General features: G+C 31.9%; 3 protein-coding genes across 3 annotated transcripts in view; 1 reads left to right on the top strand and 2 right to left on the bottom strand.

Moving 5' to 3' along the window:
* LOC6047011 (DNA polymerase theta) overlaps window positions 1-18,339 on the bottom strand; it is a 57,209-nt gene that overhangs the window by 33,799 nt on the left and 5,071 nt on the right. The window contains exon 3 of the mRNA XM_038259542.1: window positions 14,217-15,284. Within this exon, the coding sequence (XP_038115470.1) occupies window positions 14,217-15,284 (1,068 nt within the window). The remainder of the gene's footprint in view (window positions 1-14,216; window positions 15,285-18,339) is intronic.
* LOC6047009 lies at window positions 542-1,310 on the bottom strand. Its single transcript, XM_001864085.2, has one exon. It carries the CDS (start codon window positions 1,086-1,088, stop codon window positions 648-650), a length of 441 nt encoding a protein of 146 aa, XP_001864120.2. The 5' UTR covers window positions 1,089-1,310; the 3' UTR covers window positions 542-647.
* Window positions 6,815-8,072, top strand: LOC119768723. Its single transcript, XM_038259543.1, has 2 exons — window positions 6,815-6,923; window positions 6,994-8,072. Exon 2 carries the CDS (start codon window positions 6,999-7,001, stop codon window positions 7,590-7,592), a length of 594 nt encoding a protein of 197 aa, XP_038115471.1. The 5' UTR covers window positions 6,815-6,923; window positions 6,994-6,998; the 3' UTR covers window positions 7,593-8,072.

Below are 18,339 nucleotides of genomic sequence, written 5' to 3'. Positions count from 1 at the left end.
TTCCAGATTTGACTCAAACTTCGAATATCAGAAAACTTTACAGATGTTTTCTATTGTCGTTGTCGTGCTATCTTTTCGTACGTCGTTTTTGCCAAAGTGAGTCAAGAACGCCATTTTGTGCAGCTCTCAATGCCTCACCTTGTGACCTTCACAGATCTCCAAAATTCGATTTCAACCCTGAGATATTCAATAAAAACCGAAAAAAATCCGTGCATTGTTGTCACTTTTCACATGGAAAAAAATTCAATCTTGTCGTGCTGTCTTGACACATCCTGAAAATTGCTGTAAGTGCGACAACTGGCCGAGGGGATTTCCGGTCGGAACGCGTTTGACACAAGTATGAGCTCGACTACCGTTAACATTTCCAATTATTACTCGGGACTCCTGCAATGTCTTTTTTCTTGGAAAAAATCACAAATATTCACTCATCGGATTTTGTGTGATTGAATCTTTTTTTTTAGAAAGAAATTAATTAAAAATATGCAATTGTTTTTAAACCTCCAAAGTCAAAATGTATCAAGTAAAACATAGAAAAATATAATTGTCAATTTTGACTATAGGACAAAATTCCAAATAGCACGTTTCATCTTTATTTCTACACAACTACTGTTTACAAATAATGCAAAACTCAATATCACGAAACCACCTCACTTCATCTCCACCGCCATCCCGTTCCACACCTGCGCCATCGTTTGCGTAAACATACTGTAGAAACTCAGAGTACAATTAACCGCACGCACCACCGACGTCGCCGTCGCATTCCCTCCGCAATGCCGACCAGGTCCCAATCCGGGAAAATCGCTCACCATCTGTTGGCCAGCTTGCAGTGCCCGGGACCAGACATACCACGCCAGCACAAGCAGCACTCCGAGCGAAATCAACGGTCCAAAACAGCCGCCACAGCAGCAACTCCAGCAACAGCACTGATCCTCAGCGGATCGTCGGTCGTTGTTCCGGATCACACCCCGGTGGACGGCCTCCGAACGCCACTGGGAGCCCCAGTCGGGTGGTCGATGGTCCCGGTGCCACAGCAGCGATTCCCGGATGTCCGCGGCCCGTTGCTCCTGGCGGGACAGCTTTTGGCCCATTTTGTACTGCTATGCGTCTTGAAAAACTCGCCGGTGATCGTCGTCCAAAAATAACACTGCGCGATTGGCGAGTGCGAAACGGGTTCTGGTGTGTGTGTGTGTGTGTTGGTTTCAACTCACGCACGAATGTTTGTTGATTCAATTGAGACTTGCCAAACGGGAACTGAGTTCAAGCGCAATGCGAGTTTGTTGTGTGATGCAACCTTTAGTTCTGATAAGCTCTCATGTATTGGTAGTTGCCGTTTTATATAAAAGTTAATCTTTTAATTTTTATATAATTTAATTTTAGTCATATAAAATTTGAAATCAAATTACTAAAAGAGTCAAACTCTATAAAGTAACCCTCTTGATTCAGTGGTTTGTAAACAAGATTACAAACATTTACTGGCGAGACTTGTTTTCTATTTGCTGCAAGACGCCGCCACCCAACCCAACTTTTAAATCATTTATTTTTTAAAGTTATTTTCGCACACATAAAAAAGAAGTTATTCATCTTAGTGCAAAAGGCCTGGGTTTAATAGTAGTTTATGCAACAAGTTACAAAAAGAGGATTTTTTCAGCACGAGTCGTACATTTATCCAACGAGGTTCACCGAGTTGGATAAATACGAAGAGTGCTGAAAACACCAAGTTTTGCAACGAGTTCCATACAACATTTTTTGCAATTTAAAAAAACACCCATTGAGTGAAATTTTAAGTCAAATTTTCATGCATTTTGTTAATAAATCGTTTAAATCAAAAAAACGTTCAAAAGTGTTACTTACCCATTTCAGTGCTGAAAAGTAGAACTTTGCAGCATTTATTTCGAAAAGTGTTGCTATTCGATTCTGTTATTTTTGGTACAGAAAAGTAGACTATTTCGTCGTTCAAGAATGACAGAAAAAGTAATTGCAAAAAATATTTTTAGCACTTATTTACACTTTTTATTATGTAATATTATACCCAGAAATATGTAGCCCTTCAATCACAACAAAAATTAACCATTTTTTTAAATAACTTTTTATCATTAAAACTCGATGCTGACTAACTTTATCCCATTCGTTTTATTTTTCATTTTTTATACGTTTTAGTAGACAACAATTTAAAACTTTTGAGCTATACGGTATGACGGACGTTTTATTTTCGGTCAAATTCACATTAAAAATCCGATGGTAAAATCGCATGCAAAAGCATGCACATCACCTTTGTGAAAAAAGACACTTAATATTACACTGTATGTACAATTTTTGTAAACACAAAAAAAAAAGTTGCAACCGACGGGATTCACACTCCCAGCACCACCAGTAAGGACTGGCGCCTTAGCCCGATCGGCCATCAGACCGATGAAGAATGAAAAGGATAAATGTATATTAGGGTGCCCTGAATATGGGACATTTTCTCAAAACCTCGCTCCCCAAGCTGAATATTGTTCCTTGAGCTATTTTAGGACTCTGGGCCAAATATGAGCAAAATCGGTCAACATTTATCCATTGATACTCAAAGGTGAAGTTTGTAAGGGAAAAATTGAAAAAATGTATGGAAAACCCAACTTTCTTACGGTTTGGTCACCACGGCGCACTACTTCCATCCAAATATTCCCAAAAGTGAGATTTTCATTGAAAATTGAATGCTCTACAACTTTGAAGAACATACCAAAACTGTAAAATTTGATCCTGAAAAGTTATTAGCGATTTAAAAAAGTCATTTTTGTATGAAACACATTTTTTTCACCAACTTCAGGCTCGGGTATCAAAGGGTTAATCTCAACCAATTTCGCTCAAAATTTACAAAGATGCTTAAAATAACCCGAAAAAACGTTTTCCGATTGTGGAGCAGGGGGTCATTTTTTTCTGGGCACCCTAATGTATATATGAGCTTGACATTTCGGTCAATTAGGTTACTTATGGCCTACATATTTCAGGGTGTAATATTACATAGAATTTGATAAAATAATGCAAAATTTATTTTACACCCAAGCCTTTTACATATAGCTGGATTACTTATTTTTGCTGTGTTATGATTTTTTTTTTTTTTTTGAAAAAATAGTTTTTTTGGAAAGTATCGAAAATGAAAAAATTAAAAAGATCATTTTTAGATATCAAATAAAATCCAAAAAAAAGAGTCCATTTTTAAAATGTTGAGTCCATCTTTCTTAGTTATAACCATTTTTGTTTTGAATTATTCAACTTTTTTTTTATTAAAGCATGGTTTCAATCTTTAACCGTCTTTGAAACAATATATTCGAAAAGCGGCGAATTGGTTGCTGAGATATGGCCAATGGCCATTGGCCAAGCAAGGAATGAAAAGTATCAAAATGAGTTTTTTTTTAAGTTGTATCAAGTTGACCCTCAATTTTCAATCGATTATATCTTGTTCAGATTTTCGATGTTAAAGAGTAAAATTTGTGTGAAATTTTCTCAACTCCTTGAAACAAATATTTTTAGATTTTTATCTACTTCAACACATCGGGTTTTTGTTTTGTTGTAAAATGGGATAAATATTTTAAAAAAATACTAAAAATAATCATAACCTACAAGTTTGCCGAAGACACCAAATCGAATATAAAATCCCTGCATTTGTGGCATCAAAGTATTAATAAAAAACACCTTTTACAGAAACAAGCTTTTATGTTGTTTTTTTATTCTTGTGATTTATCATAAACATATTAGAACATTTCAGTTAGAAGTGAAACGGAGTACGGAAAAATAGGAAAAAGAAAGATAAAATCAAGCAAAACAATGTGATTGGGCCTATGTGTGATTGTATACGAAGGGTGTAACCTGCTGGCCCCGATACTTTCCAAGAGGGCGATTCTCAGGAATTTGGGAAAGATTTACCTTTAGTCCCTTTTCCCATTTTGGTTGGCTTGAGTTATCAGAAAACTTACACATACCAAAAGATTCAAAAGTTTTTCGTGACGTTCATCGATTCAAATGGATTAAAATGGCACCATTGGTCACCACAAATAAGCCACAGAGCTAGTACTCGAATAATGACTCCTAAGGCTAACGGAATGAATACCAACAAACTTGCAAATACAATGCAAATGCTTAAAATTATTTTCAAACTTTCACTAATTCCGTGGTCGTTCAAAAACAGTCTATTATGAAGCAATGAAAATAGCAACTCCATTTTTTTCCAGAATCCTTTACAATCTCGAATCGCCCAACAAGTCGCAAAAACGAACCAGCATTTTATCAAAAATACAAGCAAACTTCCTTGCTCTCGCCGCGCATTGTTTATCGAGACTCCGTATCGGATATCTTCGGCCCGCTGCTGGCGTCGTGACTGCGATTGTCCCATCGTGGATTTACTAAAAAAAAAAAAAAAAAGCAAAAACACTGCACTGATGCGCCAAAGTAACATTTATTGTGTACCATACCCAGCGCAGGAAAAGCGTCCAACGTAGTGTCAAGTTCTGGTCAGACTGTGAGTCAGAACCACGGTAGAATAGCAGAGGAAACATCGATGGACAGTTGGAAGTTGATTTGCTGCAAGATTTGATCGGTCAACGCAAAAGTGTCCCATGTAAGTTTTTGAATAATTTTGACTGCAAACCATGAAATAGTAGCCTATTTTGGCCTATGGGTAATTTATAATTTTCTTCGACAACTATGTAACACAAAATCGGAAAAACGTTTTCGTGAGACTTTGTCTAACGGAGTAATTTTGTTCCCTGTTCACGAATCGCGTCCAACGTTAAAACTGAAAATGACATCTTTTGAGTTAAAAATAGGATGGTAAAAATTCATTTGAAAGTGCTGCTATTATTTGGCCAATCGTTATCAGCCGAAAACGTAAACTTAAATATAGTCAAACAATGTTTTACTAAATTTTCAGATGGAGAATAAAATTGTTATCTGATACAATTTTGTTTTTCGTTACTTTTTTGCCAGTAGAAGTCATGATCATTGATCAACCATAAACACTAAAGAGCAATTTTCCACCAAAACCGGAAAAAGATTTTATTTATATGTTTGATTTGGCTCATACTTTTTGGGGCCCTTTTCTATCATTGGTTCACTAATACAAAGCTCCATACAATTTCGGCAGCTGTCCGTACAAAAATGGTACCGTAAAACGTGGTGACTTTGATAGGTTTGGTATTTTTTCGCAAAATGAAGAGTACAATTAAAATACGTACGGAATTTTTAAGAATCATACTGACTGCGATTGAGAAGTGTTCGAAGTACCTCAAAAAGAACTTTTTAAAATTTTTTGAATAGTTTAAAAAGTTAGTTAACTAAAGTTAAGAAAATGTTGATGAAAGTCATTATTTTTAACTTCTCAAAGTGTCATGATTTTCTCAATGAACATGATTTTGAATCGGAAAACGGAATTCATTTTCGGATTCTTTGGGCAATTTTCCACTAGGAGAAGGGTAAATAAGTTTATAAATAATAAATAATATGTGTTTTTGAAACACAATTTAAACAAAAAATCTCCAAATTTATTGGCAATATCAGTTGAACAAATTTCATGTAAAGTATCAAAACTTTTGATTTGTGCTTCGAATTCAGTATAAAATACAATATAAATCAATAATTTTATAAACACATTTAACACATTTCACGCCAAATTTTGCCTTTTTAACAATTTTACCAAAAATTTATGTGTATTTTGTTAAAAAGTTTATAAACTTAGTTAACTAAATATAAACATTGTTTGTTTTTCTTAAAGACTATATCAGCTACTTTGGAGATGGTACATTTAACGTGCAAATAAAGTTTGAACATCTTAAATATGATTTTAACAAGAATAACTATGACTATCAAAGTCACCCCGGAATTTAAACTAAGAATTTTTAACGTAACTATTTTTCTAAACATTATTGAAAAAACTTTTTTTCAAAATAGTACATGGACTTTGTGTGGCCTGGGGGTACATGTTTTAAAAATAATAATCTTTAGAAAAACCTTACCTGTTGGAAAACATTCCAAAAACAATTTAAAATCCTATCAAAGTCACCAGATTTTATGTGTTTTTCTTAAAGTATACGACAAACTAAACTTAAAAATGTTAAAAAGTCAAAATCGTCAAATGCGTAGAATGGCAGTGAAATAAAGCAAATAAAAGAAAAAGAAACTAGAAAATTGAAGTCTCATTCAAACAGTCTGATATTTTCTAGAGTCTGGGTGTCCAGGTTGTTTGTGGATGGTCCCTAAGTAATAGGCAATCAACTGGATGGATGTCCCTCAACAAAATGCATGTATTTTCAATAGTTCAATACCGCTATTTTGGCCGCCTCACTTTAGATCACTTTAGAGTAGTTTAGGGGTCATACTTAAGTTTAAAATTAAAAAATGAGACAACAAAAAAAATAGGTTTTTCGTGTAATCCGAAGTGAAATTTTTCCAAGGCCTTCGAATAACCAAGTCTGGACTGTATTAAAAATTCAAAGTTGACGCATAGAGCCGAATCTCAACAGAAATGCCGAAAATCAAAAGACCAGATTTTGTTCCATTTTTGGCTCAGAATACAGTAAACCAAAGAGCAAAGTCAAAGAATTTTTTTTAATTTTATGAGCAAAAAAAAAACAAGAATTCAAAAAATGAAAAACTTGAAAAATCGTAAAATAAAAAAAAATCAAGAATTCAAAAACAACTTCCGAATTACTTTCAGTAACATCGATGGTTAAAAAGCCACTTTTGCAAATGGCGGCAGCGATCGCGTAGTCACAGGCTGGCGTAGTGATCGTTCGTTTCTCTTTGACGTTCAATTTATGCTCGTTCAAAAGTCAAATCATGCTTCACCAACACCACTACCACTGCAACTCCAGTAGCAGATGTAAACATTACCGCTGCCTACTCGGATGCGTCTCGTCGTTGAGCATAAAAGAAAAAGAATCTTTGCGGTGGTGAGATAATATTTTAACGTTGCAAATCGATTGTTTTTTATTGGCCTATTAACCGTCGTTCATCCGGCAGCAATAATGGCACAAGCATTGCGTGCCGCGGACATCCGTGGCTGCATCCACTGCTTTACGGCCTGCGGCAAACCTTTCGGTGCGGTTGGCCGAGGGCTGGCTGTCGGTTGTGGAGTTGGTATCAACAACTGTCGGGGGACCGGATGCTGCGGGTTGGGAACATGCTGCGCAGAGATGGGCAGATGTTGCGCCAACCTTTGCAAGCTTATGGCCGGTTGCGCCAAAGTACTGTTCGTGGCGGCCCTCATCTTGGTAGCGGCTTTCCTGGCGTTTGTGTTCTGGGACTCGATCGTGTCCGGGTTTGGCACGGTCCGGAACGGTACGGTGGAGTACTACGACAAGGCCCGCGAAAATCCGACCGTCGGTCAGGTGTTTAACAAAACGGAGGAATATTACGGTGCGGCACGGGACAAAATTACCGAGGTGGCAAATGCTCCGGAGGTGCAACGAGCTGGCAACAAGACGGTGGAGTTGTACGGTGCGGTCAAAGACCAGATCGTGGACACCTTCGATCAGATTCACCAGTCGGAGACGGTTCAGGGTGCCATAAACGGAACGGTTGGATTTTTCAGTTCGTTGAAAGATAAGCTTTTTGGGTAATTATTTAACGGAGCACATCAACCAGAGCTTTAGAACCAAGACTTTTGTTACAGACATTTTAGTATCCTCTTAACTATGGGAACTATCGATATGATTTTTTTATTCATTTCCTACTGTCTGTCTTTAAAATAATGTACAACAAAGTTTGACTATTTTTACAATCAATTTGTTGTAGGATTGTATCCGTAAGTTAGGCTATTTTGGTATAATGAGACAACAACTTCCCTGGTTGCTGTGCACCCTTAATTGGTAATTTAGTCCCATTTGGCAGAAGTTGAAAAAAATGTCCGGAATTCTCTGCAGACTTGACCCGTAACTTAAGGTCGAAATATCGAAAAAAAGGAAATTTTCGCAGATCTGCGAATGAACAAACATTGAGCTAGAAAGATAGAATATATGATACTGATTGCAGCTGTTATTAGTAAGGTGAAGTAAAAAATAAATGTTCAAGCCAATAAACAAAAGATTATTTACATCTCATACGTACCATGCAAATTTATATTGCATCAAATAAAATATCTAAAAAAAAACTGTATGCTTTTTTCATTTTAAATTCAACAAAACGAAATAAAAAAAACACTATTATAATTTTTTTTCATTTTTGATATGTCCCCTAAGGACATCAAATGCCAACTTTTCAGAAATTTCCAGGTTGTGCAAAAAATCTTTGACCTAGTTATGAATTTTTGAATCAATACAATATTTTATAGAAAATTGTCCAAGGAATTCGATAAAAATAAAGTTTTAACCCTTAAATGCCCACTAATATTATATTTTAACATTTTTAGTATTACAATTTAGTTCTGACCAATTCCTTATATTTTTATTTTTTTTTTTATCCCCATCGTGTTCCGCGGACAATTTTACATAATAATCAATTTAGACCTCAAACTAAAATGAACCATTGGCGAGATACAGCGAGTTTACTGAAAAAAGTTTGATTTTGCGCTGCACTCTGTCCTATGAATTCAATTCCGAAATAAGTTTCTCACATATAAAAACCGAACTATGCGGGAATCATCCTTTTTTGTTGAAAAGTACACCATGTAGGTACTTCCGAGTGCTGCGCAAAATCAAAATCAAATTCAAATGGAGATTTTCAAACATTTGGGTAGTTTTCGAGCAATTCAAACAAAAATATTAGAAAAATGATTTTTCGAGAGGTCATTTTTGGCCAAAAACGTACCCCAACTTTAGACAGCTGCCAAAATAACAGGATTTGTTCTAGGAACGAGATTTTTTCAGCGAAGTCATCTTAAGATGTCCCCTACACAACCCTTTCAACATAATTCATTTTCATTGAGAAGAACCTGAGAAATGGTAAAATCCGTAAAAAATCACTTTGACCCAATCTCACCCCCACTGACGGTACAGAAAGTATTTGATAAAAAAATGAAACTCAATTTATGCTTGAAAGAATGAGAGCAAAAAATCCTTTTTAAAAATACCTCAAGAGACGTCAAGAAAAGTGTATCTAACTTCAAAAATATAAGCTCAAAAAAAAAACAAAATCCAAAATTTTAATATGATTAAATTTTAGATTTCGAAATTCTAAAAATTCAAAATCTATGAATTTTAATACTGATTGTATTCCAAATTTCTCATTAAATTTTTATCCCCAATCAAATTGCATTTCCAATATTTGAAATATTTTCTTTTATTTAAGAATTTAAGAATTTAAGAATTTAAGAATTTAAGAATTTAAGAATTTAAGAATTTAAGAATTTAAGAATTTAAGAATTTAAGAATTTAAGAATTTAAGAATTTAAGAATTTAAGAATTTAAGAATTTAAGAATTTAAGAATTTAAGAATTTAAGAATTTAAGAATTTAAGAATTTAAGAATTTAAGAATTTAAGAATTTAAGAATTTAAGAATTTAAGAATTTAAGAATTTAAGAATTTAAGAATTTAAGAATTTAAGAATTTAAGAATTTAAGAATTTAAGAATTTAAGAATTTAAGAATTTAAGAATTTAAGAATTTAAGAATTTAAGAATTTAAGAATTTAAGAATTTAAGAATTTAAGAATTTAAGAATTTAAGAATTTAAGAATTTAAGAATTTAAGAATTTAAGAATTTAAGAATTTAAGAATTTAAGAATTTAAGAATTTAAGAATTTAAGAATTTAAGAATTTAAGAATTTAAGAATTTAAGAATTTAAGAATTTAAGAATTTAAGAATTTAAGAATTTAAGAATTTAAGAATTTAAGAATTTAAGAATTTAAGAATTTAAGAATTTAAGAATTTAAGAATTTAAGAATTTAAGAATTTAAGAATTTAAGAATTTAAGAATTTAAGAATTTAAGAATTTAAGAATTTAAGAATTTAAGAATTTAAGAATTTAAGAATTTAAGAATTTAAGAATTTAAGAATTTAAGAATTTAAGAATTTAAGAATTTAAGAATTTAAGAATTTAAGAATTTAAGAATTTAAGAATTTAAGAATTTAAGAATTTAAGAATTTAAGAATTTAAGAATTTAAGAATTTAAGAATTTAAGAATTTAAGAATTTAAGAATTTAAGAATTTAAGAATTTAAGAATTTAAGAATTTAAGAATTTAAGAATTTAAGAATTTAAGAATTTAAGAATTTAAGAATTTAAGAATTTAAGAATTTAAGAATTTAAGAATTTAAGAATTTAAGAATTTAAGAATTTAAGAATTTAAGAATTTAAGAATTTAAGAATTTAAGAATTTAAGAATTTAAGAATTTAAGAATTTAAGAATTTAAGAATTTAAGAATTTAAGAATTTAAGAATTTAAGAATTTAAGAATTTAAGAATTTAAGAATTTAAGAATTTAAGAATTTAAGAATTTAAGAATTTAAGAATTTAAGAATTTAAGAATTTAAGAATTTAAGAATTTAAGAATTTAAGAATTTAAGAATTTAAGAATTTAAGAATTTAAGAATTTAAGAATTTAAGAATTTAAGAATTTAAGAATTTAAGAATTTAAGAATTTAAGAATTTAAGAATTTAAGAATTTAAGAATTTAAGAATTTAAGAATTTAAGAATTTAAGAATTTAAGAATTTAAGAATTTAAGAATTTAAGAATTTAAGAATTTAAGAATTTAAGAATTTAAGAATTTAAGAATTTAAGAATTTAAGAATTTAAGAATTTAAGAATTTAAGAATTTAAGAATTTAAGAATTTAAGAATTTAAGAATTTAAGAATTTAAGAATTTAAGAATTTAAGAATTTAAGAATTTAAGAATTTAAGAATTTAAGAATTTAAGAATTTAAGAATTTAAGAATTTAAGAATTTAAGAATTTAAGAATTTAAGAATTTAAGAATTTAAGAATTTAAGAATTTAAGAATTTAAGAATTTAAGAATTTAAGAATTTAAGAATTTAAGAATTTAAGAATTTAAGAATTTAAGAATTTAAGAATTTAAGAATTTAAGAATTTAAGAATTTAAGAATTTAAGAATTTAAGAATTTAAGAATTTAAGAATTTAAGAATTTAAGAATTTAAGAATTTAAGAATTTAAGAATTTAAGAATTTAAGAATTTAAGAATTTAAGAATTTAAGAATTTAAGAATTTAAGAATTTAAGAATTTAAGAATTTAAGAATTTAAGAATTTAAGAATTTAAGAATTTAAGAATTTAAGAATTTAAGAATTTAAGAATTTAAGAATTTAAGAATTTAAGAATTTAAGAATTTAAGAATTTAAGAATTTAAGAATTTAAGAATTTAAGAATTTAAGAATTTAAGAATTTAAGAATTTAAGAATTTAAGAATTTAAGAATTTAAGAATTTAAGAATTTAAGAATTTAAGAATTTAAGAATTTAAGAATTTAAGAATTTAAGAATTTAAGAATTTAAGAATTTAAGAATTTAAGAATTTAAGAATTTAAGAATTTAAGAATTTAAGAATTTAAGAATTTAAGAATTTAAGAATTTAAGAATTTAAGAATTTAAGAATTTAAGAATTTAAGAATTTAAGAATTTAAGAATTTAAGAATTTAAGAATTTAAGAATTTAAGAATTTAAGAATTTAAGAATTTAAGAATTTAAGAATTTAAGAATTTAAGAATTTAAGAATTTAAGAATTTAAGAATTTAAGAATTTAAGAATTTAAGAATTTAAGAATTTAAGAATTTAAGAATTTAAGAATTTAAGAATTTAAGAATTTAAGAATTTAAGAATTTAAGAATTTAAGAATTTAAGAATTTAAGAATTTAAGAATTTAAGAATTTAAGAATTTAAGAATTTAAGAATTTAAGAATTTAAGAATTTAAGAATTTAAGAATTTAAGAATTTAAGAATTTAAGAATTTAAGAATTTAAGAATTTAAGAATTTAAGAATTTAAGAATTTAAGAATTTAAGAATTTAAGAATTTAAGAATTTAAGAATTTAAGAATTTAAGAATTTAAGAATTTAAGAATTTAAGAATTTAAGAATTTAAGAATTTAAGAATTTAAGAATTTAAGAATTTAAGAATTTAAATTTTATTTGAGATTTCCGTTTTCTTTTTCAAAATTGTTATAAATTGTATTTTTTTTTTATTTTTCAAATTTTGAATTTTTTAATTTTGTTTTTTTTCTAATTTTAAATTTTTCTTTAAATTTTTGATTTTTTAGTTTTTTGGAGTTTTGATTTTCAGATTTTTAAAATTCTGAATTTAGAAATTTCGGATTTTTTATATTACGATTTTAGAAATTCAAAAAAATTAATCTAGATCAGGGATGGAATAATCGCGAAAAAATCAATTTCGCTTGCGAACTTTATTCACCCGCGAAAGAGAGAGGAGGCAAATCACGCAAAAGAAAATCGCTCCCGAAATTCTCCAAGAAAATCAATCTGCTGATGATTTTTTGTGAATTTCCTTGTCAGCACCACTCAAAAATATTTATTTCACTTTGTTTACACACATTGCCCATCTACAAAATGTGACGGGTCATTTTTCGACGAGTGACGTTACACTTGCAAGTGTAGTAGTGAAAAAGATGTTCCGCCGAATAATCAAGATGATGATTTTTTTAGATTCTTTTTACCGATCTTTCGTGCGCGAGAGAGGACGGCCTGCTCCCTTCGGATTTTTTCTCTTGATGAACATCTACAGATTTTCTTTTGATGATGATTATTCCATCGCTGAACTAGATTTAAAAAATTTTAATTAAAAAAATTATTGAAAAAAGTTTGAATTTGAACTTTTTATTTTTTGCCAAGAATGTTTAAATTTAGAAAAAAAATTTCTATGGGTAAAACCCATCTAAAATTCAAAGGCAAATTGAATATATGCACCATAAAATAATAAATAAATAAGGTTAAAAAACATTACTCAAAACTCAAAAGAAATTACATATTCAGAGCCGGATATATTAAGAAATGTGTTAAGTGTAGTAATAATTTTATTCAAGAAATTCTCAACCATTTAAAAAATAATCTCTACATAATCTTCATCTTAATTTTTGACGGTTCGTATTAAGAAAATACAAACATTTTCAGAAAAAATGCACTCAATGAAAAAAAAACTAATTCTCGTAATTCTTGATAATATTTTTCTTAATAACTTGAAAGTAATTCTATCTATGTATATATTTATTTATCAAAATTGCCATCCGCGCGAAATCCGCGCCTGAGCAAAATAAGTCAGCAAATCCGCGCTATCCGCACGAAACGCGCCATCCGTAACAACCCTGGATTTACTAGATAATTGCTTCTCAGATTAAATTCCCTTTGGCTAGATGTCGCACTTGCAGGGTGTGGCAAGAAAGCACGATCAGATCGCAACTTCTTTTTGGTATGAAGAGTGAAAACGCGGTTTTTTGTTAAATATCTCAGGATTTAAATCGAATTTTGGGGATCTGCAAAGGTCAGAAGGTGACAAAATGGCGTTCTCAACTAAATTTGACCCTAGATCGACATGCGACAAGATAGCACACGATCACCACGATTTTGAACATCTCAAATTGCACTTCATGTAAATTCACCACAAGTGATCTGCCATAAAAGTTTCGGCATTGTCCAGTTCCTCAACCATTGTTCAACCAGCACAATAGTCATCAATCTCTCATCTGAAGACGAGCAATCGAAAAGTGTGATTTCCAAGTAAAATTAAAATTTGATCCTTAAAAAAATGGGTTCCACCCCTTCCCGGCGCCAGCAGCCCCACTCGCACCCACCGTTTCAACCGCTGTCCTCGGACGAGGCCAGCGTCCGGGCGTCCCTGCTGGGCGGTTACCAGCGCATTGGCGACGGCCCCGTCGAACACCTGGCCCAGGAGGCGGCCAACGCCGGACGTCGGATTCGCTACACGGCCAAGCTGGCCGCCTGCTGCTACAACACCCGCACCGTGCTGGGCCAAATTTGCACCTGCCAGACGATCCTGGCCCTGGTCATGCTGATGATCGTGGCCACGGTGATGTGGTTCCACTGGGATCAGCTTGGGCCGGCTAGCAAGGCGGTGCATCGGATCGCGAGGACGACGACGACGACGATTAGCCCGCCAAAGGAGGTGGTTTTTGAGTGAGGTTTTGTGTGTTTGAGTGTTTGTGCGTTTGATTTTAAATTGTGACTAAATATTTATAAGGATTTTTTGTAACGGTTCTAACCAAATAAAAGCATGATCAATAGAACTGACTCCAAAATAATAATTGAAAGTTGTTGAATGTACTCACATGACCATCTCCATCCAGGCAGGACGCGATCGGCTTCAATTCCGCCCGCACCAGCTCCCATCCAGCCCGGGCGTTCTGCCCGTCGCACATCAGAATCGATTCCCCGAGCACGTCCCGTCCCTTTCTCCCGGCTCGCCCAATCATCTGCCGGTAGGTCAACGCATTCATCGGCGCCCCTCCGAACATGGGCGTCCGGATGATGACTCTCCGCGCCGGCAGATTCACTCCACTGCTCAGGGTGCTCGTGGCCACGATGACCCGCAACGTGCCCTCGCGGAAGCAACTCTCGATTATGTCCCGCTCGTCCGCGGTCAACCCGGCATGATGATACACACAGCCAAATCTAGCCGTTTTCCCCAGCACCGGATCCAACCCGACCGGACTGTTCTTCAACCGGGCCAAGGCCTGTTCCATCTTAGCCGGGTCCATCTGAAGCCGCATCTTCTCCCCCAACTCCCCCTTCACCTTCAGCGACTTGTAGATAAATTCCCCCAAATGCAGCGCCAACTTCTCGCACCAATCCTTCGACGGACAAAACACAATCACCGAACAACCCTCCAGAATCGTCTCCAAACAGAGCTGCGCCACCTGGTCCTGATCGCGCCCCACTTGCCCAAACTCCCCCACCTCCAACTTCCGCTGCAGCTTCTTCTCCCGATCGAAGATACAATTGCCCATCTTGACCATCTCCCGCAGCTCGATCGGCCGAAAGTCCGTCCGGAACTGTTCCGCCCCCAGCCAATCCACCAACAAACCCATATTGGGCAACGTCGCCGACATCGCCACAATCTGTATCCTCGTCTCATCCGCCAGCCGCTCCCCCACGAACCGGATCTTCGTCAGCAGCAGCTCCAGAATGTAGCCCCGGGCGGGATCCGAAATGAGGTGAACCTCGTCGACGACGACCAGCCCCACCGAGGAGAGTTTTTGCTGCTCCAGCAGGCGGTTCACGATCGAGTTGGCCTTCTCGATGGTGCACACGGCCACGTCGACCGAGTCGAAGCCCCCCGGCGGAGTGTGACCGCCGAAGAAGCCCTCGACGCGGATGCCGGCAGGGGAGAGGATTTCCTGGAATTAAAATAATTCAAATAATTAGTTTTAGGAGAATTTAAAAAAATGCAATTTTGAAAGGTTGAATTCTTGAATTTCATAATTTTTACAATTTTATACAACAGAATCTAAAAATCTTGGAATTCCAGAATTTTGGAATTTCAAATATTTACAAATTTATGAATTTTAAAATTTAATTATTTATTGAGCTTTAAAATTTTAAATTCAAGAAATTTTCAATTTTTGAGTTGTAACATTTTAGTATATTTATAAGAATTTCCAAAATTGTAAAATTTAAGAATTTTCAGAATTTTAAAATCCTGAAATTTTGGATTTTGTTGGATTTATTTTTTTTTATTATAAAATATAAGAATTTGTAGTACCTACATTAGAATTTTATAATTGAAAAACATTACGATTTTATACCCTTCGTATTCAAGAATTTTAGAGTTTCAGAATTTTATATTTTTATTTTAAATTTTAGAGTTATTTTTTATATTTAATAATTTTGGTATTTTTTAAATGGAGAATATTAGAATTTTGCATTTTGTTGATTTGAGAATCTGTTTTTTTTTTACAATTTTTGCATCTTAAAATCTAAGCACTCACTTTAAAATTTTATAATTTCAAATTAAAAAAGGATTTTTAAATATTAAAATTTGAGTGTTTTAGAATGTTTGGCTATTAAGAATGTTAGAATTAAAAATTTAAAAATTTCAGCTCTTTTTTAATTTTTTGGCATCTAAGAATTTTATGATTTAAGATTAAGTTTTTATAGTTTTAGATTGAAAAATCTCAATTTCTTAAGAGAATTTCAATTTTTAAAATTAAAGAATAAAAAAATCGGAATCATAGAATTGAAGAATTCGAGAATTTTAAGCGTCATTAGTCATTAGTAGGGTTAGTGAAATTTCACGATTTCGCGGACAGCGTGTAATCTGTGAAATTTGGCGTTTTCCGTGAAATTCCGTAAAATTTTATGTTTGTGTGAAACAGTAACAATATTTCTCCAAATTATTATATCATACTCAAATAGGAATAAAAATATTCTCAAGAACTACTGTAAAATTAAGCGAGTAAATAAACTCGTTTAATAACTTATATAGGGTTAGTAAATTTTGATTTCGTAAACGGTGTGAAATTCTTGAAATTTATCAATTTTCTCTAAACTTTTTTTGTTTTTTTTTTCTTATAATAAATATTTTTACCATAAAGATTTTGTAGTTTTTTAGAAATTTACTAAATTTAGTCTCTGTAACAAAATTTTTATTTCATTTTTATGTGAAAGGTATAATTTCAAAAGAAATTAAAAGAATCAAACTTTGTTTTATTCAAAACAAAATTAAGAGTATTTTTTATCTTTCAAAACACATTTTAGAAACATTTCAGATTTTTTTCTGAGTCCTGTTTAATTTTAACGATATTTGATTGTTTGGGTAAATGATTCCAGAAAAAGTATTTGATATTTAAGTGGAATTTGGGTGGATGATTTCTGTGAAAGTTTAAAAAAATACCACCTTTTTTTGTTTTTTCATTTCGAATAAAAATTTCAATTTCGTTATTAAATTATATTATTGTTTTCTATTGATTTTAAACTAAGTTTTTGAAAAGAGAGATGAATTGATATGAACTTTAATAAAATGTAAAGTGATAAAACAGAAGCAAATCAGCGAAAACCTTTTAGCTTTATTAGTCGAACATTTAGAAAAGCAGTTCAATAAATTAGAATACGCATGCCCTACATTTTACTTCAAAAAATAAATAGAGTCCATCTATAAACCAGGTGGAAACTTTTTTGAAAATTAAGAGATTTTTTTGTGTCTCATTCAAGTTTAGTGAAGATTTTTTTAAGTTTATTTAACCCTCTAACGCCCAGAGCTGTTTGCTTATCGTAAAAATAGTAAATGGCTTAATTTTGGTACAATAATGCAGGAAATACTTTACTTTGACCCACAAACATCGAATTGAGGCAAAAACGTAGAATTTGAAGTGGTGCACCAGAGCACCATCAGGAAGATGAGCAACTTTTTTTTTTTACCACAAAATCTCGTTTTCTTCAAATCTATTGGTTCATTTGTTTGAAAACGCTTCGAAATGTGTTAAAAACTACTTATTCTTTGCTGTAAGACCATATTTCTGAAGTATTAACTACAAATTCTAAAATCTCTGCATTTTCAGGTTTCTTTGATTGGCTCATTCAAAACCCACAAACAACCATTTTCATGAAAAATGAGGAAAATAATAAAATTATCGGTCTAATAACAATGTTTTGTCTTGTTTATGAATAGTCAAAACGTTTATAAACTTTTGTTTTGATAAAAATAAGCTATTTCTGTAATTTAGAAAAAAGTGCTCCTGAATATTTAGTTGCTCATATGCCTAGGTGGTGCTCTGGTGCACCAAATGAAAAAGGTTGAAAAACACTTAAAACCGGTCCAAACTCACAATGTTATTCACAGGGGTTCTTGTCCAAGGTTCAAATGATAGCAAAACATTTTTTGTTTCATAAAATTTTGTGTTTGGTATTTTTTACGGGCTTTCGAAAACAGGTCTTATTTATTTCCCTAAAATTGGCCCATTTTTGTTTACATTTCACACTGTAACTTTGCTTGTGCTTAACCAAATTTGATGAAATTTGGGGAGATGTTAGTATACATTCTACATGAACACCTGCAACTTAAAGCATCATGAAAAGTTGTGTCAGTTCCGAGATATTTGAGTTCAAAGTTTTGGTGCTCTGGAGTAACCATGGGCGTGAGAGGGTTAAGAATAATATATAATAAAGCATAAAAAGTAGTTTCTATGATTTAAACATAAGATTTTCACAGTTCTTTTAACATTTCTCACGTTCCGCAAAATTTGAGTGAAATTTGGTGTTTTGAAGTTGAGGTCCCCGTGAAATTTGCTATTTTTGAGCGTGAAAAATCACTAAGCCTAGTCATTAGCGTTTAAGAATTTTAGAATTTAAGAAACTCAGAATTTGAGAATTGCAGCATTTTAGATATAAAAATTTAAATTTTAGAATCTAAAAAAATATAAATTTATAAAGTTTTAGAATTTTAGAATTGTAGAA

This window comes from Culex quinquefasciatus, chromosome 3, assembly GCF_015732765.1.
Source record: "Culex quinquefasciatus strain JHB chromosome 3, VPISU_Cqui_1.0_pri_paternal, whole genome shotgun sequence".
In the NCBI taxonomy this organism is placed as follows: domain Eukaryota; kingdom Metazoa; phylum Arthropoda; class Insecta; order Diptera; family Culicidae; genus Culex; species Culex quinquefasciatus.
Note: the sequence above shows the minus strand (reverse complement) of the source record. Positions and strands in the feature narration are given on the sequence as shown.

Bases quoted from the DNA above. Each gene is read 5' to 3' on its own strand.
- LOC6047009 (XM_001864085.2), bottom strand. From the start codon at position 1,088: ATGGGCCAAAAGCTGTCCCGCCAGGAGCAACGGGCCGCGGACATCCGG.
- LOC119768723 (XM_038259543.1), top strand. From the start codon at position 6,999: ATGGCACAAGCATTGCGTGCCGCGGACATCCGTGGCTGCATCCACTGC.